Source organism: Pogoniulus pusillus, chromosome 21, assembly GCF_015220805.1.
Source record: "Pogoniulus pusillus isolate bPogPus1 chromosome 21, bPogPus1.pri, whole genome shotgun sequence".
Lineage (NCBI taxonomy): Eukaryota > Metazoa > Chordata > Aves > Piciformes > Lybiidae > Pogoniulus > Pogoniulus pusillus.
Genome location: NC_087284.1, coordinates 12,088,543 through 12,113,204, shown reverse-complemented (window position 1 = coordinate 12,113,204; position 24,662 = coordinate 12,088,543). Strand labels below are relative to the sequence as shown.

Below are 24,662 nucleotides of genomic sequence, written 5' to 3'. Positions count from 1 at the left end.
GCAGGAATTTCTAGTTTTAGTTCTCTTGTTTCCTCCCTTCCCCCAAAATTACAGTTGACTGCAGATCTTTTAACTCTGTTTAAAAAGATAAAGATCTGGTGTGAGTTGCAACTGGTGAAAACATCTTACACACTGAAAAAGTGAACTGTTGCATTTGCACCACATGACAGAATACAACAGCAACAAAAAACTTCTTTCAGTGTGACTTTAAAATCATGTTAAACCCCTCATGTAACCGCAGCATGCTTACCACAAAGACAGGAAACAGACCCTACAGCATGTGAAAAGCACAAGCAATACTTGCTGTAACCCAGAGCATGCAGCAACGAGCAGGTTTCTCTCCCCCTTAAAAGCCTAGCAGTTCGGCTCCACTTTCCAGCATAATCCACACTTACTTAGTAAAAAATAAAAACAGCTGACTAAAGAGGGCTAGCAGCTTGAATATTTGGGTGTTCTGAGGTTTGATTTAACAGCAACTCACAACAAACTGCAAGTTTTCAAGGTTTCCCCTAAGCCAGGTCCCCCTGTCCTGTGGTAGAAACAGACTAGGCCAGAATAAGTTCAACAAACTCTTGTTTCCACTTGCTGCAAGATTTTGACTTCTGATTTATTTTATAAAGTCATTTTGACTTAAATTCCAAATGAGCCAGATTTTACTGACTAGCTTCAACTGCAGCTATTGGTAGCTTCTTAAAGACTACGCTAACTCCAGATCTCTTTAAGACTGAACAGTAAGTCTTAAAGAATTTAAAAGTTCCCCAACACTCATTTCTCCAACACTCTTAACATTTAGAATTCTTCAAACAGATCAATTTCACATATGGTGTGAAAACCAAGTAGTCAGCACTTTCAATCTGCTGGTTCACAAAAGAACTCTTAAAATCAAGTTAGCTCTTTTCAAGTGAGCTATTTGGATGCTATTAAAATAGAAAGCATTTTATTGCTTATCTTGAGAGTGCATTTAGAAATGCTTGCCTCCCTTTAAGTGACAGAAGAGCAAAAGATCAACGAAGTTGCCTTTCAGATGCTACTGTAGTAAAGAGTGAAGTTTTATACAGTTTAATAATCAAAGGCAGACAATGGCAGGAAACTCGCCAGAACCTAAGGTGCTGCTGCCATTCTTGCGTATTATGATGCATATTTCTATGTAAATTGTAAAAAAATAATGTAAACAGAAATTGTCCTTTTCTACTCCTGCAGGCCAAGAGGGCAAATTATGAACTGTTGCCGTATTTTCAGCTCCCTGTTTCCATCTCTTTTGTATTTCAACAACATATTCCCTCATACCGCATACCTGGTAAGGAGCAATTCGGGCTTTTGTCTCTCTTGCTGCTGCAGCTGCACCACCATAAGTGGTCTTTCCAGGGTAAAATGGTGAATCCCCAAGCTGGCTTGTCTTGAAGATAGAAATGTTTCCAAGTGACTATGAAAATAATATGGTAAGTGGTTAGTAACACTGGTAAGTAAAATGGCTACACATTCTAATTGATTACAATTAATGGTGTGCAGTACTTACAGAAGAGGGAGATCCAAAAGCAGATAAATTGAATGCAGGTTTTTTAGAGCTAGTTGCAGGATGCTGCGAGAGGGAATGAGATCTTTCACCCTCTGTAGACCAGAGCAGTGGTGCTGAAGTATTTTTTGAAACAGTGATATCTGCCAAAATGACACATGCAACATGTAAATGTCTTGTATACATAGAGAACTTTAACAGTGAAGATCACTCTAGCTGCAGAGCTCTTCAACACAACAGTAAGTCTTATGGAATGAAGAAGTCATTTCTCCAGCATTCTAATCTTCCCTTTTCCAAAGAGATCATAAGCTCTGAACTTGAAATGTCTTATTTTACCTTTCAGTAGTCTTCCAAAGCATACAGAGCTAGTTAATAGTACACTTTGATGCAGAGCAGTTTTATTCTTTCACAGTAATAGAACAGGGAACTGCATAAGCATTGGTACATCTATAATGATGATGAATCCTAAGATAATGGAGCAAAGCTGGAGGTGGGTTGATTCCGATAGATGTGAGGAGGAAATTCTTCAGCATGAGAGCGGTGAGAACCTGGAATGGGTTGCCCAGGGAGATGGTTGAGGCCCCATCCCTGGAAGTGTTTAAGGTCAGGCTGGATGAGGCTCTGGCCAGCCTAATCTAGGGTAGGGTCTCCCTGCCCATGGCAGGGGGGTTGGAACTAAATGATCCTTGTGGTCCCTTCCAACCCTGACTGACTCTATCACTGGTGAAGGGCTGGAGATCAGAACTGCACAGGTTTTAAACCAGAAAAAAAACTCCCCAAAGGTTCAACAGAATCAGCAACCTATTTGCCATGTATGTTTTGTAGAGACACACCAGAAAGCTCTAGCAAACTCAAGTTATGTTACTATACTCTGGCAACATCTGTTCTGAATTGTAAAAAGGCATTCTCCAGGGAACTGCTGAACATGCTTCAGTCCCCAGAAAAACCTGCAAACTCGCTGTTTGCCCTTTCTTAGTGAGATTTGCCTCCATCTACATCAATACAGTTTGTTATTTTTTTCTAGAAGTTTTAAATGGTGCACTTTCCTCAACGAATTCAGCAAAAGACATGGCAGTACTGATAACAGATGCCTTCTACTCATAAAAGTCCAAAAAGCAGCCCAAAATTTATTCAGACAAAGAGTTCCTTTATTGACTCTTGGTGAAAATACATCTTGTGTATCTATTTGCCTCCTGTATTTAGTCACATTTATTCATCTGTGAGATATTCTGACACTTCCTTCTAGGCAATCAATCTAGCCATCAAGACACAGCGAGTCATCTTTGGTTCCTACTATCCCAGCTCAAGATTTACAGCTAACCTAGCTAAAACTGTTTATCAACGTCAACATTCTGTAACAGCAGAGTCTCATAAACATATTCCAAAGCATGGTTATATTAGAAAGGTGACTGGATTATATACTTCTAAAATCAAATTTAATTCTAACATCCAAAGCTGACATTCACCTACTTTATTCACTAAAAGTGATGTGGAATATTAAAGAATGCAAAGTACCTCATGCTATCAAAAAATCTATTGGAGAATATGGAAGTTACCTTTATCAGATGCTCTAGAGGAGAAGCCACTGGTTGTTGAGATGTTATCATCATCGTGTTGAGAGGTAGAATCTTTTATTTCTTTTACCAGAGACAGTCCAGGACTGCCAATGCCAAGTGAAGATGATGTAGACGGCTGACAATGTGGTACTGTGGAATCCAACATGGTACAGTTCAAATGGCTCCGATGAAGAGAGGGCCTTGTTAACACATCTGAGTAGTTCAGTGCAGATCTACTTGTAGATGGTTCTAAACAAGAACAGAGAGACAATTCGCTTTGCTATAGACAAGCTCATAGAATCCAAAACCTGTTTTCTATCAGCAGTCATGCTATTGCCAAGTTCTAAGCACAAAAATAGAGAAGCCGAATTTAACTTCTTCCTCACCCAGATAAGGTTTCACCTCATTACAACAGCAACACTGCTTGCTATACCAAGTATTAACATGGCATTGAGAAGCAGATAATGGTGAGGTTTTTCACAACACCAAATTCTGACTCCATGCTCAAGCGCTCCAAAGCTGGGTTTTCCACTAAATCAAATGTATAAACTCCTCCTGCTGCAGATAAAGCTTGCAATAAGCTTTCCAGAATCTGGGATCACACAGCATGTTACAGACAACTCTGCAGTTTGTATAACTGCATAACAAAGATGACATTAATTGGAAAATGGAACTTGACCATTTGCATTTGCAGAGATTTTGGGGGGCGGTTATTTGTGTTAGTGTCGTCACCTCTCCTCCCAAATTCTACCATATCAGGTCATGCTACAGGCACGCATCCTGTTGAGATTCTGGCAGAAAGGACAAGTAAGCAGCATAGCCTCAGCTGTAAGACAGGTATTACCTCCTCAGGAACCAAAGGGCCTGCGAACACTGCAAGTGTCCTGCAAGAGATGGTCTCACAGCTCCAACTTGCCAAACAAACAGAAGAGCTACTAATGGATATCCTACCTGATACCCATGTAAATCCATGGGGTCAATAACTCTCTGGGGAGTTCTGGATATGAACACAATTTTGAGTCATTATCCTCTTGATATCTGCACTGAAGATTAAACTAGATAGTTCAATCTTCATAACCACCACACTACCAGTAATTAGCTCTCCAAAGTACTGGCGGATTTTTAGCACTGTCTTCTTTGAGATAAAGTGTTATCAGCTCAAGGCTGTTAAGCAAAGGCTGTAGCACTTTGGTATCTCAGAGCTGGAGAAACAGGCTTTCTAAAATGATAACAGTAATTTAAAAAAATCTTGTAATTAACTACAGCAAGAAATATTGGTCTACTATACCCACAGCCTGCAACACAAGCTACTAAAGGTTCTAGGGTGTCCATCTGTTCCCGATTTCTTGGAGCTAGAAAGTGTTGCTGTGCAGCTGTTCTTACTGAAAGGTCCTTTCATACAGTTCCTCAGGAAAGCCAACACATGTTCCTCAGTCATGAAGACCTTCTCTATTCCTTTACCCAAACTTCCTTCTCAAGCTACAGCTACACAGAAAGCAATAAAGCTCCTTATTTACAACTAGATTACATCGGTGGCATTTCCTCATTTTTTATTCTGCCAGCAACAGAAGGAACTGATTTCCCACACAGATGGTTAGGTGTATGTGCTCAGATAGAACTTCTCTCCTTATGAAAATTAACTTACACAGAAGTACTAAAAGAAACTCAAATGAAAACATCAATTTACAGAGAAACAGAAACAGTGAGAGGCAGAGATATAGTACACAGATCAATCTCTTATAAGGTAGAGGGGTTCTAAACGTCTTTGCCACAGGGATAAATAGGATTTCAAAGACCTCATGTTAGACATATTACCAAATATTTCAAAAACAATTTAATAATTTGAGTTCCTCAGTTCTAACTAACAAGGAATTTTATTAAATTGACTGAAGAAGCTCAAAGGGAAAAATAAACCAACACATAAATTGGGACATGAGAGGGAATTTTCCTCTGGCACCTAGCCTTTTGTCTTGAGGACAACAAAACAAATTAACACCTTAAGCAATTAGATCGACTTTCATTCCAGACCCTTTAAAAAATAAGTAACCTAGCCCACTTGCAAATTAACATTATCAGTATTTCATACCTGGCTAACTGACTGCCTGAAGTTAAGAGATAAACTCCAAGAGCTGCAAGACAATATTCAGTATGTTTCACTATTATGTTGGCAGCTTAAAGCTAAGACAGCTTCATGAATAGCTGTTGATGTCTTTTTGGTTTGGCTTTTTGGGGGTGTATTGGTTTTATTTCATGTGGGGGTTTGGGTGGGTTTTTTTGGTTTGTGTGGTGGTTTGAGTTTTTTATTCTGTCAAAGTCCTCCCTCCAGCTTCCCTCAGAAATTTAGATTGAAAACTAGAAATCTGTGAATAAATACAGATGGCCAGAATACTAAATGATTTTTCACATACCTTCTACATTAATTCTTGCCGATTCAGGCGTGACTCTCCCATCGATCACTATGGTATCTTCATTTCCATAATCATGGTGATAGTTCACTGGATTCTCCTCCTGGTTTGCAGATTCATCTGTATCTACACATTTATCTTCACTTCTATTGAAATACTTCTGTAGCCATCCTGGTACAATATTTTTCACAGATTCTGTCACTCTGCTAATGATTCCCTGCTTGAAAGAAAAGAACCCACTTGTTAATGACATAAATACAGGCAACACCATACACTAGGATGCAACCTTGCACAGAACTTGAAAATAGATACAAAATATTCATATTCAGAACAAGAGTAAGACAGAGAGGGTTGACTCTGGACATAGTGTAAAAGTTTAGTGCAACAGCTAACCTGCCTGCTCCCCCAACAAAGAAATGAGGGGAAGAGTAACACATAAAACTCAGGGTTGAGATAAAGAGATAAGAGTTTAATATGATATATCATAATCACAATTCATAATTAACTTACCTAACAATAATCTAATTTATCTGATAATACAATGCATGATTACTGTAGCTCAATCTATTTGCAGAAGCAGCACAGTAACATACAAAGGGGAAAAAAACCCAAACCAACAGAAAACCCAAACAGCAGCTAGCTGACTCCTGCCATGCCTCCAGAGAGCCACCCACACTCAAGAACCCAGAATCAGCAGCCAGAACAGGAAGCCTCTCATATTGCAATCTCAACTTCAAGCTCCACAACACTTTGCTCCAGTTAGCACTTTCACTTTTTGAAGATGGCATGACTGGGGCACTCTATGAATTACAACACCAGGTTAAACTCAGTCCATGACATTTTCCACTCCTTATTCTATACCATCTGCACCATGCCCAGCAAATAATAATATCAAACAACAGACATCATATGTGAGTCTCTGTCCATTCTCACTCAAGGTGATATCTCTTTGCAGAACACAAGAAGACTGCTCACTGCAGATGCTCTGGAGCTTCACTCTGTTCCACTACAGCCTGGATCAGTCCATGACCAGGCCAAATGGTAGTGCAGCTGAATCCAACGACTCCTTCCACCTCTTTAAGTGAAAAGAAAGCTTCCACAAAGCTTTCTTAACAAGATTCAAGTAACTGAATCCTCTTCATCTCAACTCTTGTATCTCCTGCCAAAGTTGACTGTCTTAATTACACATCTGCTTTCGCTGCCTCACCCTGGTGTGCCAAAATAACATTATTGCTTTGGTGCTCCCCCAACTATCTCCCCCTGCCCCCTCCTACATCCCCTCTCATCAAGAGATAAGACACAGAGGAGAGACAAGGCAAGGAGTTTTTCTAGTTGACTTGCACAGATTATTTACTCCTTTGCTCCAAAAGTGTCAGGATACATCAGTGTACACATAAAACAGAAAGAAAGGAAAAGGAAAAATACTGTCCAGAAATCCTGGAAACAAGCAAAAGACATAGAATCACAGAATCAATCAGGTTGGAAGAGACCTCCAACATCATCCAGTCCAACCTAGCACCCAGCCCTAGCCAATCAATTAGATCATGGCACTAAGTGCCTCATCCAGGCTTTGCTTGAACACCTCCAGGGACAGCAACTCCACCACCTCCCTGGGCAGCCCATTCCAATGGCAAATCTCTCTTTGTAAAGAACTTCCTCCTAGAATCCAGCCTAGACTTCCCCTGGCACAATTTGAGACTGTGTCCCCTTCTTCTGTTGCTGGTTGCCTGGGAGAAGAGACCAACCCCCACCTGGCTACAGCCTCCCTTCAAGTAGTTATAGACAGCAATGAAGTCACCCCTGAGCCTCCTCTTCTGCAGGCTAAACAACCCCAGCTCCCTCAGCCTCTCCTCACAGGGCTGTGCTCCAGGCCCCTCAGCAGCTTTGTTGCCCTTCTCTGGACACATTCCAGCTCCTCAACATGTCTCTTGAATTGAGAAGCCCAGCACTGGACACAGTACTCAAGGTGTGGCCTGACCAGTGTTGACTACAAGGGAAGAATAACCTCCCTTGTCCTACTGGCCACACTGTTCCTGATCCAGGCCAGGATACCATTGGCTTTCCTGGCCACCTGGGCACACTGCTGGCTGATGTTCAGATACCATCTACCAGTACCCCCAGGTCCCTTTCTTCCTGGCTGCTCTCCAGCCACTCAGTCCCCAGCCTGTAGCGCTGCTTGGGGTTGTTGTGGCCAAAGTGCAGAACCCTGCACTTAGCCTTGTTAAATCTCATCCCACTGGCCTCTGCCCACCCATCCAGCCTGTCAAAGTCTCTCTGCAGGACTCTCCTACCCTCCAACAGATCAACACCTGCTCCTAGCTTGTCCTCTGCAAACTTACTGATGCTGGACTCAATCCCCTGGTCCACATCATCAATACTGAACAGGACTGGGCCCAGCACTGATCTTTGGGGGACACCACTAGTGACTGGCTGCCAACTGGATGTGGCACCATTCATCACCACTCTCTAGGCCTGGCCCTCTAGCAAGTTCTTGACCCATTTCAGAGTGAATCTGTCCAAACTGTGAGCTGCCAGCTGTGCCAGGAGCTTGTTGTGGCAGACGGTGTCAAAGGCCTTCCTGATGTCCACACAGACTACATCCACAGCCTGCCCCATGTTCACCAGTTGGGTAACCTGATCATAAAAGGAGATCAGGGTGGTGAGGCAGGACCTGCCCTTCCTAAACCCATGCTGGCTGGGTCTGATCCCTTGGCCATCCTGTGAGTGCTTTGTGATGGCACTCAAGATGACCTGTTCCATAACCTTGTCTGGCACTGAGGTCAGGCTGACAGGTCTGGAATTTCCTGGTTCCTCCTTCTGGCCCTTCTTGTAGATGGGCATCACAGTGGCAGCTCCCAGTCTTTGGGGACCTCTCCAGGGAGCCAGGACTGTTGATAAATGACGGAGAGTGGCTTGGCCAGCTCATCTGCCAGCTCTCTCAGCACCCTAGGATGGATCCCATCTGGTCCCATGGACTTGTGAGGATCCAAGTGGCTCAGCAGGTCACTTACTTCTTCCTCCTGGATCACAGTCCCTGACTCCATCTGCCAGTTTGGAAGGCCAGTTGTCCTGGAGACAACCTGTCCCACTAGTGAAGATTGAGGCAAAGAAAGTGTTAAGTACCTCTGCCTTTTCCTCATGTTTTGTTACTATATTCCACTCTGCAACTAATAAGGAGTGGAGGTTGTCCTTGCCCCTTCTTTTGCCATTTAATATATTTTTAGAAACATTTTTATTCTCCTTAACAGCAGTGGACAGCCTAAGTTCTAAATGGGCTTTTGCCTCTCTGATTTTTCAGACACACCTGCATGCTTGGGACCCCAGAAAGCAAGAAAATGACTCAGAACCCCCTGTCCAGGATGCTTAATGCTCCACAGTCATAAAAATGCCATAAATTCATCATTTCTGGTAGTGGGGAATATAATTTTTTTTTCAAAGCACCATACATAGGATCTCTCAAATTCTGGGATGCACATGACAAAAATTCACCTAACATTGATTTACTACTAACTTCCCAGTGATCTTGGCAATGTTCAAAACTCTGAAATTTCAGACAAAGCTGATCAGAGGCTTGTTAAGTGAAGTTCTATTTCCAAATAACTTCTGCTATAGGTACTGCTTTTGGAAACTCCTCTTAACACCTTCACTTGAAAAACCATCAAAGCCAGAAGCTCAGCAATTGCCTACAGTGACAGTGGTTACCGTAACAGCCACTAAAATCAGTGAACATAAATATCTAATGTTTTCCAATGCTGAAGTGCAGTGACCAAAAATTTTATTTAAAAATCACTGTTATGCTCTGAACAGTCAGGATATCCTGAAAGAAACCCTCACAGAGACATCTATAGTTGAGTAACTGCTGCCTCACTACAGAGCTGTTAAATAGATCCATTCCGATAGAATTTAATTTCACACTATGTTTAAGCTTTGGATTCCCAATATTCTGTCATTACTGAATATATAAATGCCATTTCCATATTGACATTTATCAATTCTTTGCAACACTTGCATTCTATGTTTAAGAAATGCTTACTTATCATTTGGTTTGGGCAATCATTTGTTCCTCATTACCCCCTTGAAATTTCAACACCCTTTCCTGTCAAATCACAACCTTGTTTGCAGCATGGAGCTCCCTCCCTCTTACACTGACTGCAGCCACTAACCAGCTGCTAAACTCTGCAAGCCACAAGCAAAGGTGAAAGCTAACCCTGCAATTTCAGTGCCTGAGAAGCTGAGAAGTAACAAGAGTTAAATAAATTTTTGTTGAACTCCATGTGGCCATGTACCAAAGGCTCTTTGGTAAGGCACTCTGGGTTTTTTCCAGGTCTAGACAGCCAAATTTATCATTCAGGTGTGCAAAACTGAGAATGTCTTTTGAACATGCAATAGTTGGAGTCAAATAAACAATTCTGAGACAAGAACTCTGCTGTATTCAACTTCTTGAAAAATTTATCACATAAAGAAGTAGTCCTTATCACTTATTTAAGTCTTTCATATGTGATAATGCAAACATTAACTTAAAGGAGCCATAAACAATTTGGACACTCTTGAATCTGGAGCTAAGGAGGTGGGGAGAGAGGAAAAGAGCAGGAAGGGAAGGTAGAAAACAAAAAGCCTCTTTCATTGAGAAAGTCCTCTTCATTTACAATGTGGTATTTTTCAAAACAATCTGTAATTTAATCTTGTACTTGCTTAAAGACAGAATAAACACTCAGAGACAGTTTAAACCAGACAGAACACAGCACAATAAAGACATCCATCACAATTACCACACTAAGATGCACGCAAGTATGCCATGCTCGGGGTGTTGCTGCTGTTCTGCATAAACAGTAAGCCTCAGCTTTCCAACAAAAACTAACTTCATGTAGTACCAGAGCTCACAAAGAGTTGAGCATGTGGTATCAGCAGGCCCTATTCTGTCTGCAGCCCCTCATTTTTACCTTTCCCTGCAACACACTGTCCCCCTCTTTTGCAGCAAATATTTTGATGCCTTGGAATAAGAACGTAACTGGAACTCACAGGACACAGAACGTGACAACACAAGCATATGATCAGGCCAAATGGCACCCAAATCAATGCTTCTTCCAAAAAGTTAAGCACTATTGCATTCAGTCTTGCTAGAAAGTTTCTCCATCAGAGAATAGATATTATTTGCCATAAAACAGGCCTTTATGGTTCTTTTACTGAACATATCCTCCCAGGAGCTCAAGCTACCTGAGACTCAAGACAGAAGAGTTGTAAGCATGCAAAAGAGTAAACACGCAATTGTTAGTAATCCAAACAAGTAATTGGAAAATCTAGCTAGACTAATAATTAACCAAGATGGCATTTTACCATCCATACCTGAAACCACACTGGTTTGACCCTTTCTTGCATACAGCAGCCTTGCTTGCATGCTCCATATCATCACCACTTTAGCACCAAGCTGGGTTAACATATGCTAACTTCCCAAACCAATTCAGAAGCTGGAACTTGTCCAGCACAGCTGTACTGTAGCAAGTACTACTGGCATGTGCTATCTGGCATAGGCACAGTGGAAGACAAGAAACAGAGTTTTATATTGCAGAATACTGCTTGCTTAGTGACAAAGAAAGGAAAAGCAGCATACAGGGAAAGGCATCTCCATTTTCTGTCCATGAGATGAAAACACTGATTAAACTTACCATGGAAAAAAACCCTACAGTGGCATTATGCACAAGTCATTAATAAAAAAGTCAAGAAAATTAACATTTCTTTACAGCATCTCCTACCTGCTCCTAAGTCAGGCACTTAAGGTCCCACTGACCCACCACACTCATAAACATGCATTTTCTGTATTCTTGCCAGGACATTTCAGCAGTGTCATGCCTTCTGCTCTTTAAAGCTAGATTTTTAATCCTTCCCAACTTTTAGTTTTTTTTATTCTTCAGCTTCAGCATCTATTTGAGCACCTTTTCTATCTCCCTGCATGAACCTACCTTGTCATCAGGAGAGCACTCTCCTTTTACAGCTTATATGCTACCAGAACTTCATCCATCCCAGGTTCCCTGGTGCTACCATCTCCCCACATACACATTGTTAAGACTTCCAGGAGGTTGACAAGGGTATCGCACATCTCACTAATGCAGAAAGATCTTCAGAGGTAAAATACAAAAGACACAGCAAAAGACAGCTGTAACAGGATGTCTTTTGTCTCCAGCAAGAGCTGAGTGGACTGCCCTGTGCCACAATTACATACTAGTCCCTCCCTGAGTATCTTGATTTGCTACAGCTGCACCAAACATGCTACTACATGAAAGCTCTTCTATTTCCCAAGCCCGGGCTGGGACTGGAGGAAGTGGTGCTGCCACACAGCTTTAATACTTGCAGCTCCTCATTTCTACAGGCCACAGAGGCACCAAACTTAATCTCATGAAAGGGGAGAATATGCCATGGAGCAGTCCTGACCATGGGCAGCAGCTTTAGCAAGTGAAGGTGTTGTGGTCCTTATCTGACCAATTTCAGCAGTTTGAGAGCTGCTGTCACTATCAACAGTCACCTGCACATCTTAAATATACTTATACTCTACTTTCATCTTAAAGTATCATCAGGAAAGCAGGAAAAAACCAACCAAACAAAAACTCACTGAAAAGATGCTGTTATCTTTGGAATAGACATTTACCACAATTGCTCAAATTCTCTGTATTATCCTAAGTGTCTGCAGCCCTGCTAGATATATCTAAATTATATATACAAACACCACAGCAACAGTAACTACCATAACAGTTACTCAGGGCATAGTGGTCTGAGATGCAACTCATAAGCAGAAGGTTATGGTCACCATTCCAACTTCTGAACTTACAAGCTGGATGTTCCTTGGCCAAAAATACTAATGGAATAGAAGAGTTATCCCAGCTTGTAAGAGTCTTTCACGTAGCATAGGAGGTAGGAGCGCTTGCAGGAGTACTGAGCAATGATGCATTAGTGGAAAACATCTATTTATGTAATTAAGTTCATTTTACTCTGAGAAGATTAAGTAAATCCCAATGTACAACACAGGACATACTTTTAAAAAATCATAAATAGATTAACATGAATTTGTCAGATATGCAAAATACACAACCAGAGCTGATTTCTACCTCACTGTATGCGCACCTCTGAAAAGTATTAAGCTTTTTACCTCCAGGCCTCTCAGAGATTTCTTTGCTTCCCATTTCAAAGTTAAAGTTATTAAAACTCATAAATTACTAAGTCCTGCACATAATGAGGAAGTTCACAGAGAGCTACCAATCTAACCACTTCCAACTACAAAAAGGAATTTTCATGCTCCCTCCATCCCCCACAGTTACCTCATGCCAACTCTGGCTCCATCCATACTAGCTGAATTCAGTATCTGGCAAAACACACATTTCTCTGCTGGACTAATGAGTTCAACTGGCTCAGGGCACCAGAACTGGCCCAGGAGAGAGAGCAAGATCATGCAACCAGGACAAGTGGAAGAAGAAACAAAACTTCTCCCTTCTTTTAACCATCCTGTATCCATACTGCTGTTAGAGATTGCTCCTTTCTCCAACTCAGCCTTTCCTTGTGTTGCTGCTAGCACACATAACACAGCCAAGTGACAAATTATATCAGGGCTCTATCAATTAGACCCAGACAAAAATTCATCTACAGACTATGATGGTGAAGACTACCCATTAGGGGCATCAGGTCACTGGGCCAGGTCACCGTGTGCCTGAACAGTGCTGATGCAAAAGGAAGAATGGAAATGGAAATATGATATGATTGTCTCTAGCAACAGCAGACTCAAACTGGCTTAGACTAACTCTGGTTTTGCTATTTAGGGAGTGGTTTCAATTTGGATGTAGGACAGCAGTTTGATAATTCATTTAGAAAAAAAAAAGACAATAAAACTTATGACTTAATATGAACAATATGTCACAGGAATGGCATTAATTATGTAACATTTGAAAAACAAGTTTTATATAAGACATGTGGACTACTTCAGATTTATTTCTAAAAGTCATGAAGAGATTATTATACCAGATGCCAGCGTATTTCCTTCTTACTACTTGAAGTGAGACTTATTTTCCTTAGTCTAGTTAGCTTTGGAATACACATCCCAAGGAAATTCAGCTGCCGTTTTACACTTTGGCACTGTGTGCACATCTGTATCCACCATTATCACCTCCATTTAAGTGCAAAATGCCTGGATATGCTCTGGTAGATAAATCAGTGTCTAACCCACTAAGTTAAATGCCTGTGACACAGGATGGTTTTATTCTAGGTTTTGTCCATGCCTTTAGTTGACACAGTGACAAAAGAGAGCAAGAAGTGCAAGGCGCCTTTTCTTCCTCCTTGCCGGAAACACTGCAGTACACTTGATAGGTGCTATAAATTACTGAGCATACACCCAGCACTACACTTTAAGAGAGAAATCTATCAGCATCAAAACAAAGAATGAAGGGTGGAAGGGACTACATTCACTTACACCTTTAAAAGCAGTTTGAAAGGAGTTCTTTCTTAAGAATGGATTGCTCTAAGTATAGTTAAGATTTTTTTAGTGAAAGACTAATGCACTTACACAGTGTGCTTGCAGCTAAATTTCATACCATACATTAACTGAAACACTGCTCACGCTGTTTTTCTTTTCTATAAGGGAATCACATAATACAATCTGATTATTTCTACTTAACAAGTACAACTATAGTCAAAAAAACAGGGCATCAGGATTACAAACTGACAAACTCATATAGGCAAGTTTAGGACATTAGGAGGAAATTCTCCACGGAAAGAGTGATTGCCCATTCGAATGGGCTGCCCAGGGAGGTCACCATCCCTGGAGGTGCTTAAAAGGATGAGGCACTTAGTGACATGGTTTAGTTAATTAGAAGGGTTAGGTGATAGGTTGGACTCAATCCTAGAGGTCTTTTCCAACCTGGTTGATTCTGTGACAGTAGATCTGAATTTTTCAAAATCAGAATGATCAAGAAATACATTTCCCACAACGCCAGATAGTCTTCACAATGCCACTAGGATAAGTTACCAGATTTTGCTGAGTATGATGACAAACATTTTATATTTAAGATTTAAATGCACAGTTTTAGGCATAAAATTGTCTCTTATTTATAGGTATTCTCTACACAGTAAAATTCAATTCATTACAATGTTTCAACATCGCCAAACATAACTGATAATAGAAATGAAAATTCTTCCCCTTTCCTGCATTTACAGAAAGTAAACTTATGCATATAAAGGCTTTCAATATACTACAGAATCATTTAAGCTGAAAAAGACCTTCAAGACCACTGAATTAACCATCAACCTAACGCCACCAAGTCCACTGGTAAAACACATCCCTTAGCACCACATCTACCTGTCTTTTAAATACCTCCAAGAGCATTGATCTGACTACTTCCCCCCACTATGAATCCCTCTTCTAACAAACTAGCCTCCTAGCACAGAATTAAACACTTTCAGGGGCACTTTACCCAACAGCACTCACAAACACAGTATCATAGGCCAATCTATGCACACAGTAGTGAGGATACATTATGTATTGTACATCACAAGCAAGGGCAGGCCAAACTCTGCAACAATTTGTAGAACAATGGTTAAATGCCATTGAAGAGTGTCCCACAGTTTGGCGATGTTCACTCCCTTGTCCAGCACATTCTAGTGAAAACAAGGTTTTATGGCAACTTGAAGTGTATTTCATTGAATTAAGTACTTAATGCTCCTGAAGTAAATTTCTGCCACGCTCCAAAGTAAATTACAATCCCCGAACAAGAAGACTGGAATTACATCTTTTAACTAAATGCAGTGTTAGCAGAAGACAGCAAAGTACTCTTACTCTCCTGCTGAAATATCTTTTCTACCCAGGCTGATCTACAAACTGAGCTGACCATATAACATGCTAGTGGGTTTGCAAAATGTTAATAGGTCAATCCTGTTGCACATTCAGAACATTATCTTATTCACACCCTTGCACACCTAAGTCCCAATGAGGCAACCGAAGAATCAGCTGTAGTTACCCCCTGTGATAATCTGATATTTTTAGCAAAACTCAAAGCCTTCCTACTCTTTCAGCATCATACACAAACATTGTCTAGCACATAAAAATTAAAGTGATCAATTCATCCAAACAGCAGACTCCGTAATGACTTGAAGCAGAACACATTTAACCCTGCTGCATGCATTTCCTGACTAGATTCAAAAATAAAAGAACTGGCACTAGGAAAAATTAAAAGGATGGCCCTCAGGCACAGCTACTTTAGCTGCACTGGTGGTGACTACTGTTGTATTTTTGGTATTTTAAGGCAATATTTCTCAAACTGTAAAGCTAAGGCAAGCTCACTTCTGCTGCAGGGCAGTAATCTTCAAGTGTTACAGGCTACAACATCTTTCTGGCTGTATTTTTTGATCCCAGCTCAACTGACAGAACTAAGATCATCTTAAAAACATACAAGCAGTATCTCCCAAGACTGCTCTCTTACCAGTAATACAAAAAATTGCCATTGCACACAGAGATCATTCTTTAGTGATTGAAGGTTAAGGCATCTACAAACCTGTACATATCCCATAACTGAGTAAATCAAGTTTAACAACAAATACTAAGGGCTGACAGTTTAATAGGTGCAGTTATAGCTAAATTTAACATGTACCTAGTTGCACCAGAGTAATTCCCTAATTTGGCTACATTTACACAAGTTTAAACCTTGTTTACAGCTGCTTAGCTCAGATGACACAAACTACAAATGCACCTGTATTACAAGCTTGCACACACAGGTATGGCTTTTCCTTGGCAATTTACTGTTCTGATAAAGCAAAATTTTCAGGGCCTCACTATACCTGTAATGCAGTCTCAAAGTCACATCAGATGAACAGTTTAAGTCTTTACTTGGCTTACTTCAGTCTTGGAGGTCACTAGACCTTGAGCTCTAATAGGGGAAGGAGTTGTGAAACTGAACTGCTTCAAAAGCTAGTTTGATTCAAAGTACAATCACAACTAAAAGCAAATTCAGCAGCAATCCAGTATACTCTTACACAGCTGCTTCCAAGAGCATAACTATAGAGACAATTGCAGCCAGCCTCAGCAAGGAGAAAGAATAAGTTCCACTAGCAAAGATATTTGAAAAGCCAACATGTGTGCCAAAACTGTAGCTGAAAGACTTTGATACATGTTGATGTCTATGTGTTAGCATATACATTTTCTCTCAACAAAGGTGAATGTAGAGACAAACTATGTGTACATTGAAAAACATGGTGGACACAACTAAGCCAAAACACACACAAAGGCACTAATTAAACACAACATGTAATTATGAGATGAGTTATAAGAACTCAAAGGAAACTCCCTCATCGGAAATATTAGCACTGCTGCTCTAATATGAAAGCTTTAGCGCTGCCCCACTTCCTAGACAAAGAGAAAGGTAAACCATTTAATGTCTTTCAAACAAAGGAGAACATACTTGTAAAGTCTGCAATAAAAAAAAAACAGATTTGCTTCTCTTTGTTAAGAGAAGATCTTTTAATTATGTAATTTTGTACAGTAATCCAGAACACCACAATGACAAATACTATATCAGCAAGTTGCAAAACCACTTGTGCTTCAGGCAAAGTCAAACAAGCTAGCTCATACTTGTCTTCGCTCAGTTTTAAAGGGGTTTAGAGAGCACTTAAAAGGTCCCTTCCACCAACAAGGTTGGGGGTATCTTCCACCAGAGATGACAAATAGCTGTGAATAACATCACCTTCAAGTGGCTCGACTGTTTGGCTTAAAATGTGCATTTAAATTGTACGTTCAATTTAGACAGTTTTAAATGGCAGATAAGACCTGCAGGGCTTAGGCATAAGTACACAGCAAGAACAAGACTTTTAAGTAGCATTATAAATAAAATACAGAGTGTAGTGGCAAGAAGGAAAGATACCTGGCACAAGAGATCTGTACATGGAAAAATAAGAACTATGCCCATAATTAGGATAGTTGCTCATGAAACTGAAAAGGAATTTATTTAATGTCCTAACAAGTAATTTTATTTTTAACCTAATGGCTAAAAATCTTATTTGTAATAACATTGAGGACTTAACCATAGAATGCTCACAGAATCACAGAATGGGGGAGGTTGAAAGGGATCTCTCAAGATGATCTGGTCCAACACTCTCATATAAAGCAGGTCACCCAGAGCAGTCCCACATGAGTTTTGAATCTCTCCAGAGGAGACTCCACAATCTGTCTGGGCAGCCTACTCCAGGACTCCAGCTCCCTCACAAGAAGCAATTTTTGCCTTGTGTTCAGATAGAATGTCCTGGGTTACAGCTTTTGCACATTGCCATGTCCTCTCCGCGGGCACTACTGAAGAGAGTCTGACCCCATCTTCTTGACCCCCATCCTTTATAAATTGATAGGCATTGAGAACATCCCCATAGACTTCTCCAGCATATATAGCTACAGGTTTGTCAGCCTCTCAAGAGAGGTGCTCCAGTTCCCTCATAATCTTTGTAACACTCCACCTGACTCTCTCCAAAAGTTCCTTGACTTTCTTGAACTGAGGAGCTCAGAAGTGGACACAATACTCCACACATGGCCTCACTACAGCAGAGTAGAGAGCAAGGGGAGAACCACCCTTGACCTACTGGTCACGCTCATCTTAATGCACCCTGGAGCACCATTCCCCTTCTTTGCCATAAGGACACGTTGCTGGCTCATGGTCCACTTGCTATCCATCAGATCTCCCAGGTCTTTCTCCACAGAGCTGGTTTCCAGTACGTCAACCACTAACCTGTACTGGCACAGGACGGGTATTCCTCCCCAGGTGAAGAACTCTACACTTGCCTTCACTGAATTTCATTACGTTTCCCTATACTGAACTCTCCAGCCTGTCACAGAATCATCATATAATGGTCCAGCCTGGAAGGGACCTCCGAAGGTCATCTAGTCCAATTCCCTTTGCAGTCAGCAGGGACATCCTCAACCACATCATGTTGCCCAGAGCCCTGTCAAGTCTCACTTTGAATATCTCCAGGGATGGAGTTAGGTTTCCCACCTTCCTGGGAAACCTGTTCCAGTGTTCCACCACCCTGAAGGTAAAGAACATGCTCCTAACATCCAATCTAAACCTACTCTGCTCTACTTTGAAGTGATTGCCCCTCATCCTGTCACTAACAGGCTTTTGTTAAACAGTCTCTCTCCAGCCTTCTTGCAGGCTTCCTTCAGGTACTGGAAGGCTGCTATTAGATCACCCTGGAGCCTCCTCTTCTCCAGGCTGAACAACTTCAGTTCCTTTAGCCTGTTTTCATAGCAGAGGTGCTCAACCCCTGATCATTTCCATGGCCTTCCTCCAGAGCCACTCCATTAGGTCCACATCTTTCCTGTACTGAGGGCTCCAGATTTGGACACAGAACTCCAAGTGAGGCCTCACCACAGCAAAGTGGCAGAATCACCCTTCTGGATCTGCTGACAACCTGTCTTTTGATGTCAAGGTCTTAATGAATGGAAACACAGCCTGATGATGTGTCAAGTATTCCTCATGTTTTGTATCACCAGTAAACCTGCTGAGGGTCACCTCTGTTGCTTCATCCAGGTCGTTGTTCAACATACTGAACAAGGCTGGACCCACCGGTGACTCTCAAGAAACACTGCTAGGTACAGGCTTCTGACTAGACTCTGCATCACTAGATCACAATCCTCTGAGCTCTGTCATTCAGTCAGTTGAATGTATCTAGTAGTTTTCATTGCAAGTCTTTGTAGCTAGCACAAACCAAGACATTCATACCAGGGAACATCTCCTCCTCCTTCTTTTATGACTGTATTAATATCCCTATTCAACACATTGTAGATGTATAATAGCTACACACTATGTGCTAGATTCACTATATAGAACACGAAACACAGGAAAGCACTAAAAAAAACCCAACACTTTTTGCTATTCGAGAGCAGAAAACCAGAAAAGCACATCACATGACCTTCCACTACACAGCCAGAAGACCTTTTTAAAAAACACAGGCTGGAAAACAGCAGCCCAGTAGAAGACTCTTGGCTGTTCTCTTCTTGAGACCAATCCTTCACATTTCATCTACATAAAAACTCAAGCGATATAGAGGCATTATTTCTTTCCTCAAAAAAGCAACACAGCCCTGAAGATGGAATTAAGACCACCAAAAGGATTGCCAACCTACAGGAACATTGAAATCTATGCTCAAACCACATCTCCATGTGTGCTCTGTGGTCCAACAGCAGCACTGACAAAAATTCTCATACACTGAGCGCTGTGTGGCACTTCAGGTCACCTACTCCAACCTCTTGCTCAGGCAGGGGCCAAGAACAGCAGGTCACTCACAGCTGTGTCCACCTGGGTTTTGAACACCATCAGGGATGAAGATCTTCTGACCAGCTCTTCCAACATGCTGGCTGTGCTCATAGTTAAAAGATTTTTCCTAATATGAAACCATAATTTCCACTTTTGCTGTGAGCCCATTGTCTCTTTTTCTATTCCTATGAACCCTCTTAGAGAAGCCTTGGTCTACCTTCTCTATGTTCTCATTAGGCATTTGCTCTTCCTAAGCAGCCAAGTGCCTTAGGCCTCTAAACATCTTGGTGTCCCTTGACTAGACTCACCCAAAAGATGTCAACATCTTTTTTTTTTTTTCTCATACTGAGAGGCCAAAACTGGACAAAATATTCCAGCTGTAGTCCTGGAAGTGCTGAATAGATGGGGGAAATCATCTCCCTCAACATCTATCCAACATTCTTACGAACACCATCTGGTATGTAGTTGGCTTTCTTCACCTCAAGGGCATGCTGCTGACTCAGGTTCAACTTGCCCTCCAGCATGTAGGTGGGGTTGTTTTGTCTCAGATAAAGGACTTAGCATTTGCCTTCATCAAACTTCATGAGATTCCTGGCAGCCCACTTCCTTCCAGATCCCTCAATGGCATCCCTGCCCTTCAGTGTACAACGGGGCTGATGCTTCCCCAGCTTCATTACCATCTGGAGATTTGTTTAGGATGGACACCATTCCTTCACTCCACATTTAAGAAGACATGTAACAGTACCAGGCCCATTATCAACCCCTGAGAAGCTCTAAGAGGAATTAGCTGCCACTGGAATTTGGTACTGCTGAGCACAACCCTTTGAAGCCAATGGTACCACTAATTTTCAAACCACTTTACAGTCCACCTGACAAGTCCGCATTTCATCAACTGCACTACAGGGATCACACAGGTGACCTTGTTGAGGGCCTAGATAAAGTCCAGGTAAAGAATATCTACTGTCCACCCCATACCCACTGAGGCAATTCACTGTGTCACAGACTTGTTAAGCGATGCTAGCCTGCATCTGTGCCCATTTGAAACAGCTTAGCTCAAACTTCTTTAGGCACACAAGAGATTCTGAACTCTGTCCTCTCAGTACTTGAAATCATCACCAGCTCAGATCCTCCATAGCAAGGGAGCAAGAACTGGTTCTAATTACTGACTGGAGGAATAAATAACTCTGAGGAAGTGATGTGCTGCCAGCAACCAAAAGCAATTTGCAGTGTCCTAGCTAACACAGTCAATTATTTAATCTCCTTTCTTCACTAAAGATACTGCTCACCAATATTGATTTTCTTCAGTACTTCACAGCCTCCAAAGCTGTCATGACAACACTTTGAAAGATAAACCCCAAAATACTAATAAAATCTTATAGTAATCATCATCTACAATTTGTTACACCACTGACAGTACTGCTAGCCAAAATAAGAGAAAGCTGACAGTATCTCAGTTTTAAAAGTTCTTCTCAACTAGGATATATTGTTATTTACAGTAATAGCAGAAAGTCAAGCATCGCATCTAAACATTTTGGTAATACAGTTTGACATTCCTGGGACAGAGACAAGACCTCTAGTGTTAACTACTGGCCGCCTCTTTTAAATCAAATCCTTAAATACATACTAAACATTTCTTCAAACCTATTTAATATACCTACTACTAACTTAAAACAAGTAGAGGGACATACACAAATAAATAGTTGTGCAGTCCTTATGGGCATTAATAAGAATTTTCTTAATTATTATTTTCCTGCTTCAGGTGTATGAAACATTACCTGGTTCAAATTATTCAACATGCTACTGTGGGAAATTTTTCACAAAAGTTTTAAAACTTCCTCCCAAAATGAATCTTATAAACCATCAGGTTTCTTCTGCTGTCGCTGCCCACCAAGAAAATCTCATGCACACATCAAACAACAGCTTTGAAATCAGGTGACAAAGTAATAATTTAGGTATAGTTGCATGTAGTTTAAGTTCCTGATCCTGTAGCCACTGCATCTCAGAATAACCTCACATGATATTACAAGCAACCTTCTGAAACTCTCCAATGCAGAAGGGCTTTCACAACCAGGGACAGCAAAAGTGCCTTTCAGTATCCTTCTGTTCCACTCTGGCAGGCAATGTCCTAACTACATCACCACAAGACTAACTACAAACATGCAAAAATGTACACTGATTTTATCAAGGAAAAAATCTCTGGACGACTGTTCTCTTGTTTTATCAGTGTAACACATCTACATTATAAATATGTACTGGCACATAGACATGTAAGAGAAAACAAAAACATATCGCTGCCCAGCAGAAACTTCAATCTACAAATACCACAGAATGCTTGGAAGCAACCTTAAAGATCATCTAGTGCCAACCTCCCTGCCATGGGCAAGGGCACCGTCTATTAGGCAAGGGTGCTCACAGACTCATCCAATCTGGTTTTGAGCACTTCCAGGGTTAAAGTCTCCACAACTTCTATTATCTCCAGTATCAAACAGCTCTAAACTGATCTTAACATAAACACAGGTTATAATGATATTGCAGATGTTTTTTTCTCATGCTTAAATCTCTTCATGTGAATTTAAACCTTCGTGGTGGGTTATTCTATATCATCTCTACTTAGCAGTGTTGCTACTTCTCACTCGGTGGTTTAATAACACAGCTGCAGACACAGTACTTTTTATAAGTTAGAATGGTAGCTCTGAAAGGAAAACACCACAGTTTAGATCCTTCAACAGTGGGGGAATCTGTACACCTATCTCCCATCCTGCAGGAGAACACGCACACTGCAAGGAGTCTTCTTTTCCAGATTGTCTGTTCACCTTTCTTATTTGAGGCTGGTTTAAGAAAAAGCTCTAGATTTTAAAAGAACAGACACACAAACATAATGGAGCATGGCTCTGAAGTTTAATGACCAGGCACTTGGAGAGAAATCAAGGATCAGAGCCTTCATGTCTCCAGTCTTGGAGGATTATCATCTTCTTAGACATCCTCTTTCTGGTTCAGTGAATCATACATTCTTCTTCTGGGTAGTAACACAGCTTCAGCCAGGAGAACTGAAGACAACACACAGCTTGGCAACCGAGAGATTCTCCCAGAAAGTGGAAGATGTAGGCTGATCCTTCCCGGCAAAAAAAAGGAATCTGAAGCAGGGTCTATCACATTCTGAGCAAATGCTTTAGCTAATAGTTGTTAAGAAGCATCAGCACCTCCTCTTCCAACAGTCTTCTAAAGCTGTCACTGTACTTTATGACTCTGCAGCACATGCTGGTCGTGTTGGGAGAATTCTCACCTGACTGAACTCCTCGGGAGACTATGGCAAAATAACACATCCAGAAAGCAAACATGAGCCAGGCATCAGGCAAACCATCTTTTGTACAGGTAGAAAAAAAAACCCAAAACAGATTACCTAGGAACTTTAAAGCTATTAGGTATACTACATACAGTACTCAGGCACCTTCAGAGCTTGATGGCAAGAGACTGAGGGGCTTAGGGACTGCGGTTTTCACCACAAGGACCTAGAACAGTCCTATTAAAGTACTTCTATAAACCTTCTTATGTGAGCAAGAGGTCAGAATCAAGGTGTAACCTCATATCAAGATTACACTGAGCACTTTCATGTCTTCCCAAACTCATTACTGCAACATTGAATACTTCTGCAGAGCAGGTATTACAATGAAAATAGGAAAACTTGCCATTTAATTCCAATGTAAATTAGCTACCTACCCAGAGCCCATCTTGCTATGCAAGTCAGCGAGCTGCACAGGGTTAAAAGCTATACATTACACCAAATGCACATCTGGCAGCTATCAGTTAGCCTCTTTATTTTAACCATTGCAGGTTTTTTTCCCCAATATATTACAGTTCATTTGACCTATGCACTCGATTTGCAGCACCCATTCTCTGGGCAGAATCCCAGAGATATCCCCACGTGCGTGCTCCCTTGAGCACATTGTTTAAATAAATCTAGTAGCAAATGCACAGAGATAACAGCTAGTAGAGGAGTCGGAGACCCATCGATGCTAATGACTTTAAATTCACACATAAGGTTAATCGGTTATCTACACAGTATCAACACATGCAAGATAAGGCAATATCAACATTATGCTCTCATTCACGTAAGACCTTCGAACACTTGCTCTGGTAAGTGCAGGGATCCTTTGTATAGAGCATCACCAAACTATCTTTACAAAGACAGCACTGCTGGTCCATGTAAGAGACTAAGTATACTTCCCAAATAATAAAAATTGAGCAACAACTCGTGTTGTTGCTCCCTCAGCTCTACTTAAAACATTCAACACCCTAGCTTATGTTAACAACTTAATAATGGAAAGGTTTTGGTTGGCCAATCAACTTCAGCCTCATAAATACACGTGAAAGGCATTTCCAGAGCACTATTTCTGGGCATCTTGAAATTTCTTGGCAAACAGCAGTTGGGAAGAATCTCTACTTCTCCTCCCATCGAGCCACTATAAACGGCAGGGGATTTTTGTGTTGCAATTTACAAACTGTTTTTTGTTATCATCTACTCTGTCCTACAACACAAAGGAGAACAAATGCCTTATGGATTGCACTTCACATGCACTGTATCAGCATATTTAGGCACAGAGACTGAAGAAACTACCAGATGCAGACCTCACGGCTCTGTACACAGCATCCTACAAAAGAACAATCGAGGATGCTCGATTACACAGCACCCTTACAAACTCATCTGCAATGGGAAACTTGTCAAGAAAGACAAACATTAGAAGCGATGCACTTAAAACTGAAGAGTAGCTACACTAAGTATCGATTTAACTAGAGGGGCTCATCCTGAGGTAGATGTCTGCAGAGAGCATGCACAGCTTATTCTTTCTAGTGTTCGCCCCCAAGGAATTGGTCAGCCTGAAGACAAAACGACCACCCTGCGGAGGGGCTGCCAGCCCACTCC

General features: G+C 41.2%; 1 protein-coding gene across 4 annotated transcripts in view; it reads right to left on the bottom strand.

Moving 5' to 3' along the window:
* NUP153 (nucleoporin 153) overlaps positions 1 to 24,662 on the bottom strand; it is a 51,685-nt gene that overhangs the window by 26,196 nt on the left and 827 nt on the right. For 3 of the 4 annotated variants that reach the window (XM_064160963.1, XM_064160966.1, XM_064160965.1), the window contains exons 2-5: positions 5,478 to 5,694; positions 3,070 to 3,318; positions 1,517 to 1,656; positions 1,295 to 1,423 (exon numbers count right to left, since the gene is read on the bottom strand). In XM_064160963.1, the coding sequence (XP_064017033.1) occupies positions 1,295 to 1,423; positions 1,517 to 1,656; positions 3,070 to 3,318; positions 5,478 to 5,694 (735 nt within the window). The remainder of the gene's footprint in view (positions 1 to 1,294; positions 1,424 to 1,516; positions 1,657 to 3,069; positions 3,319 to 5,477; positions 5,695 to 24,662) is intronic. The other variant, XM_064160964.1, reaches the window with a different exon arrangement.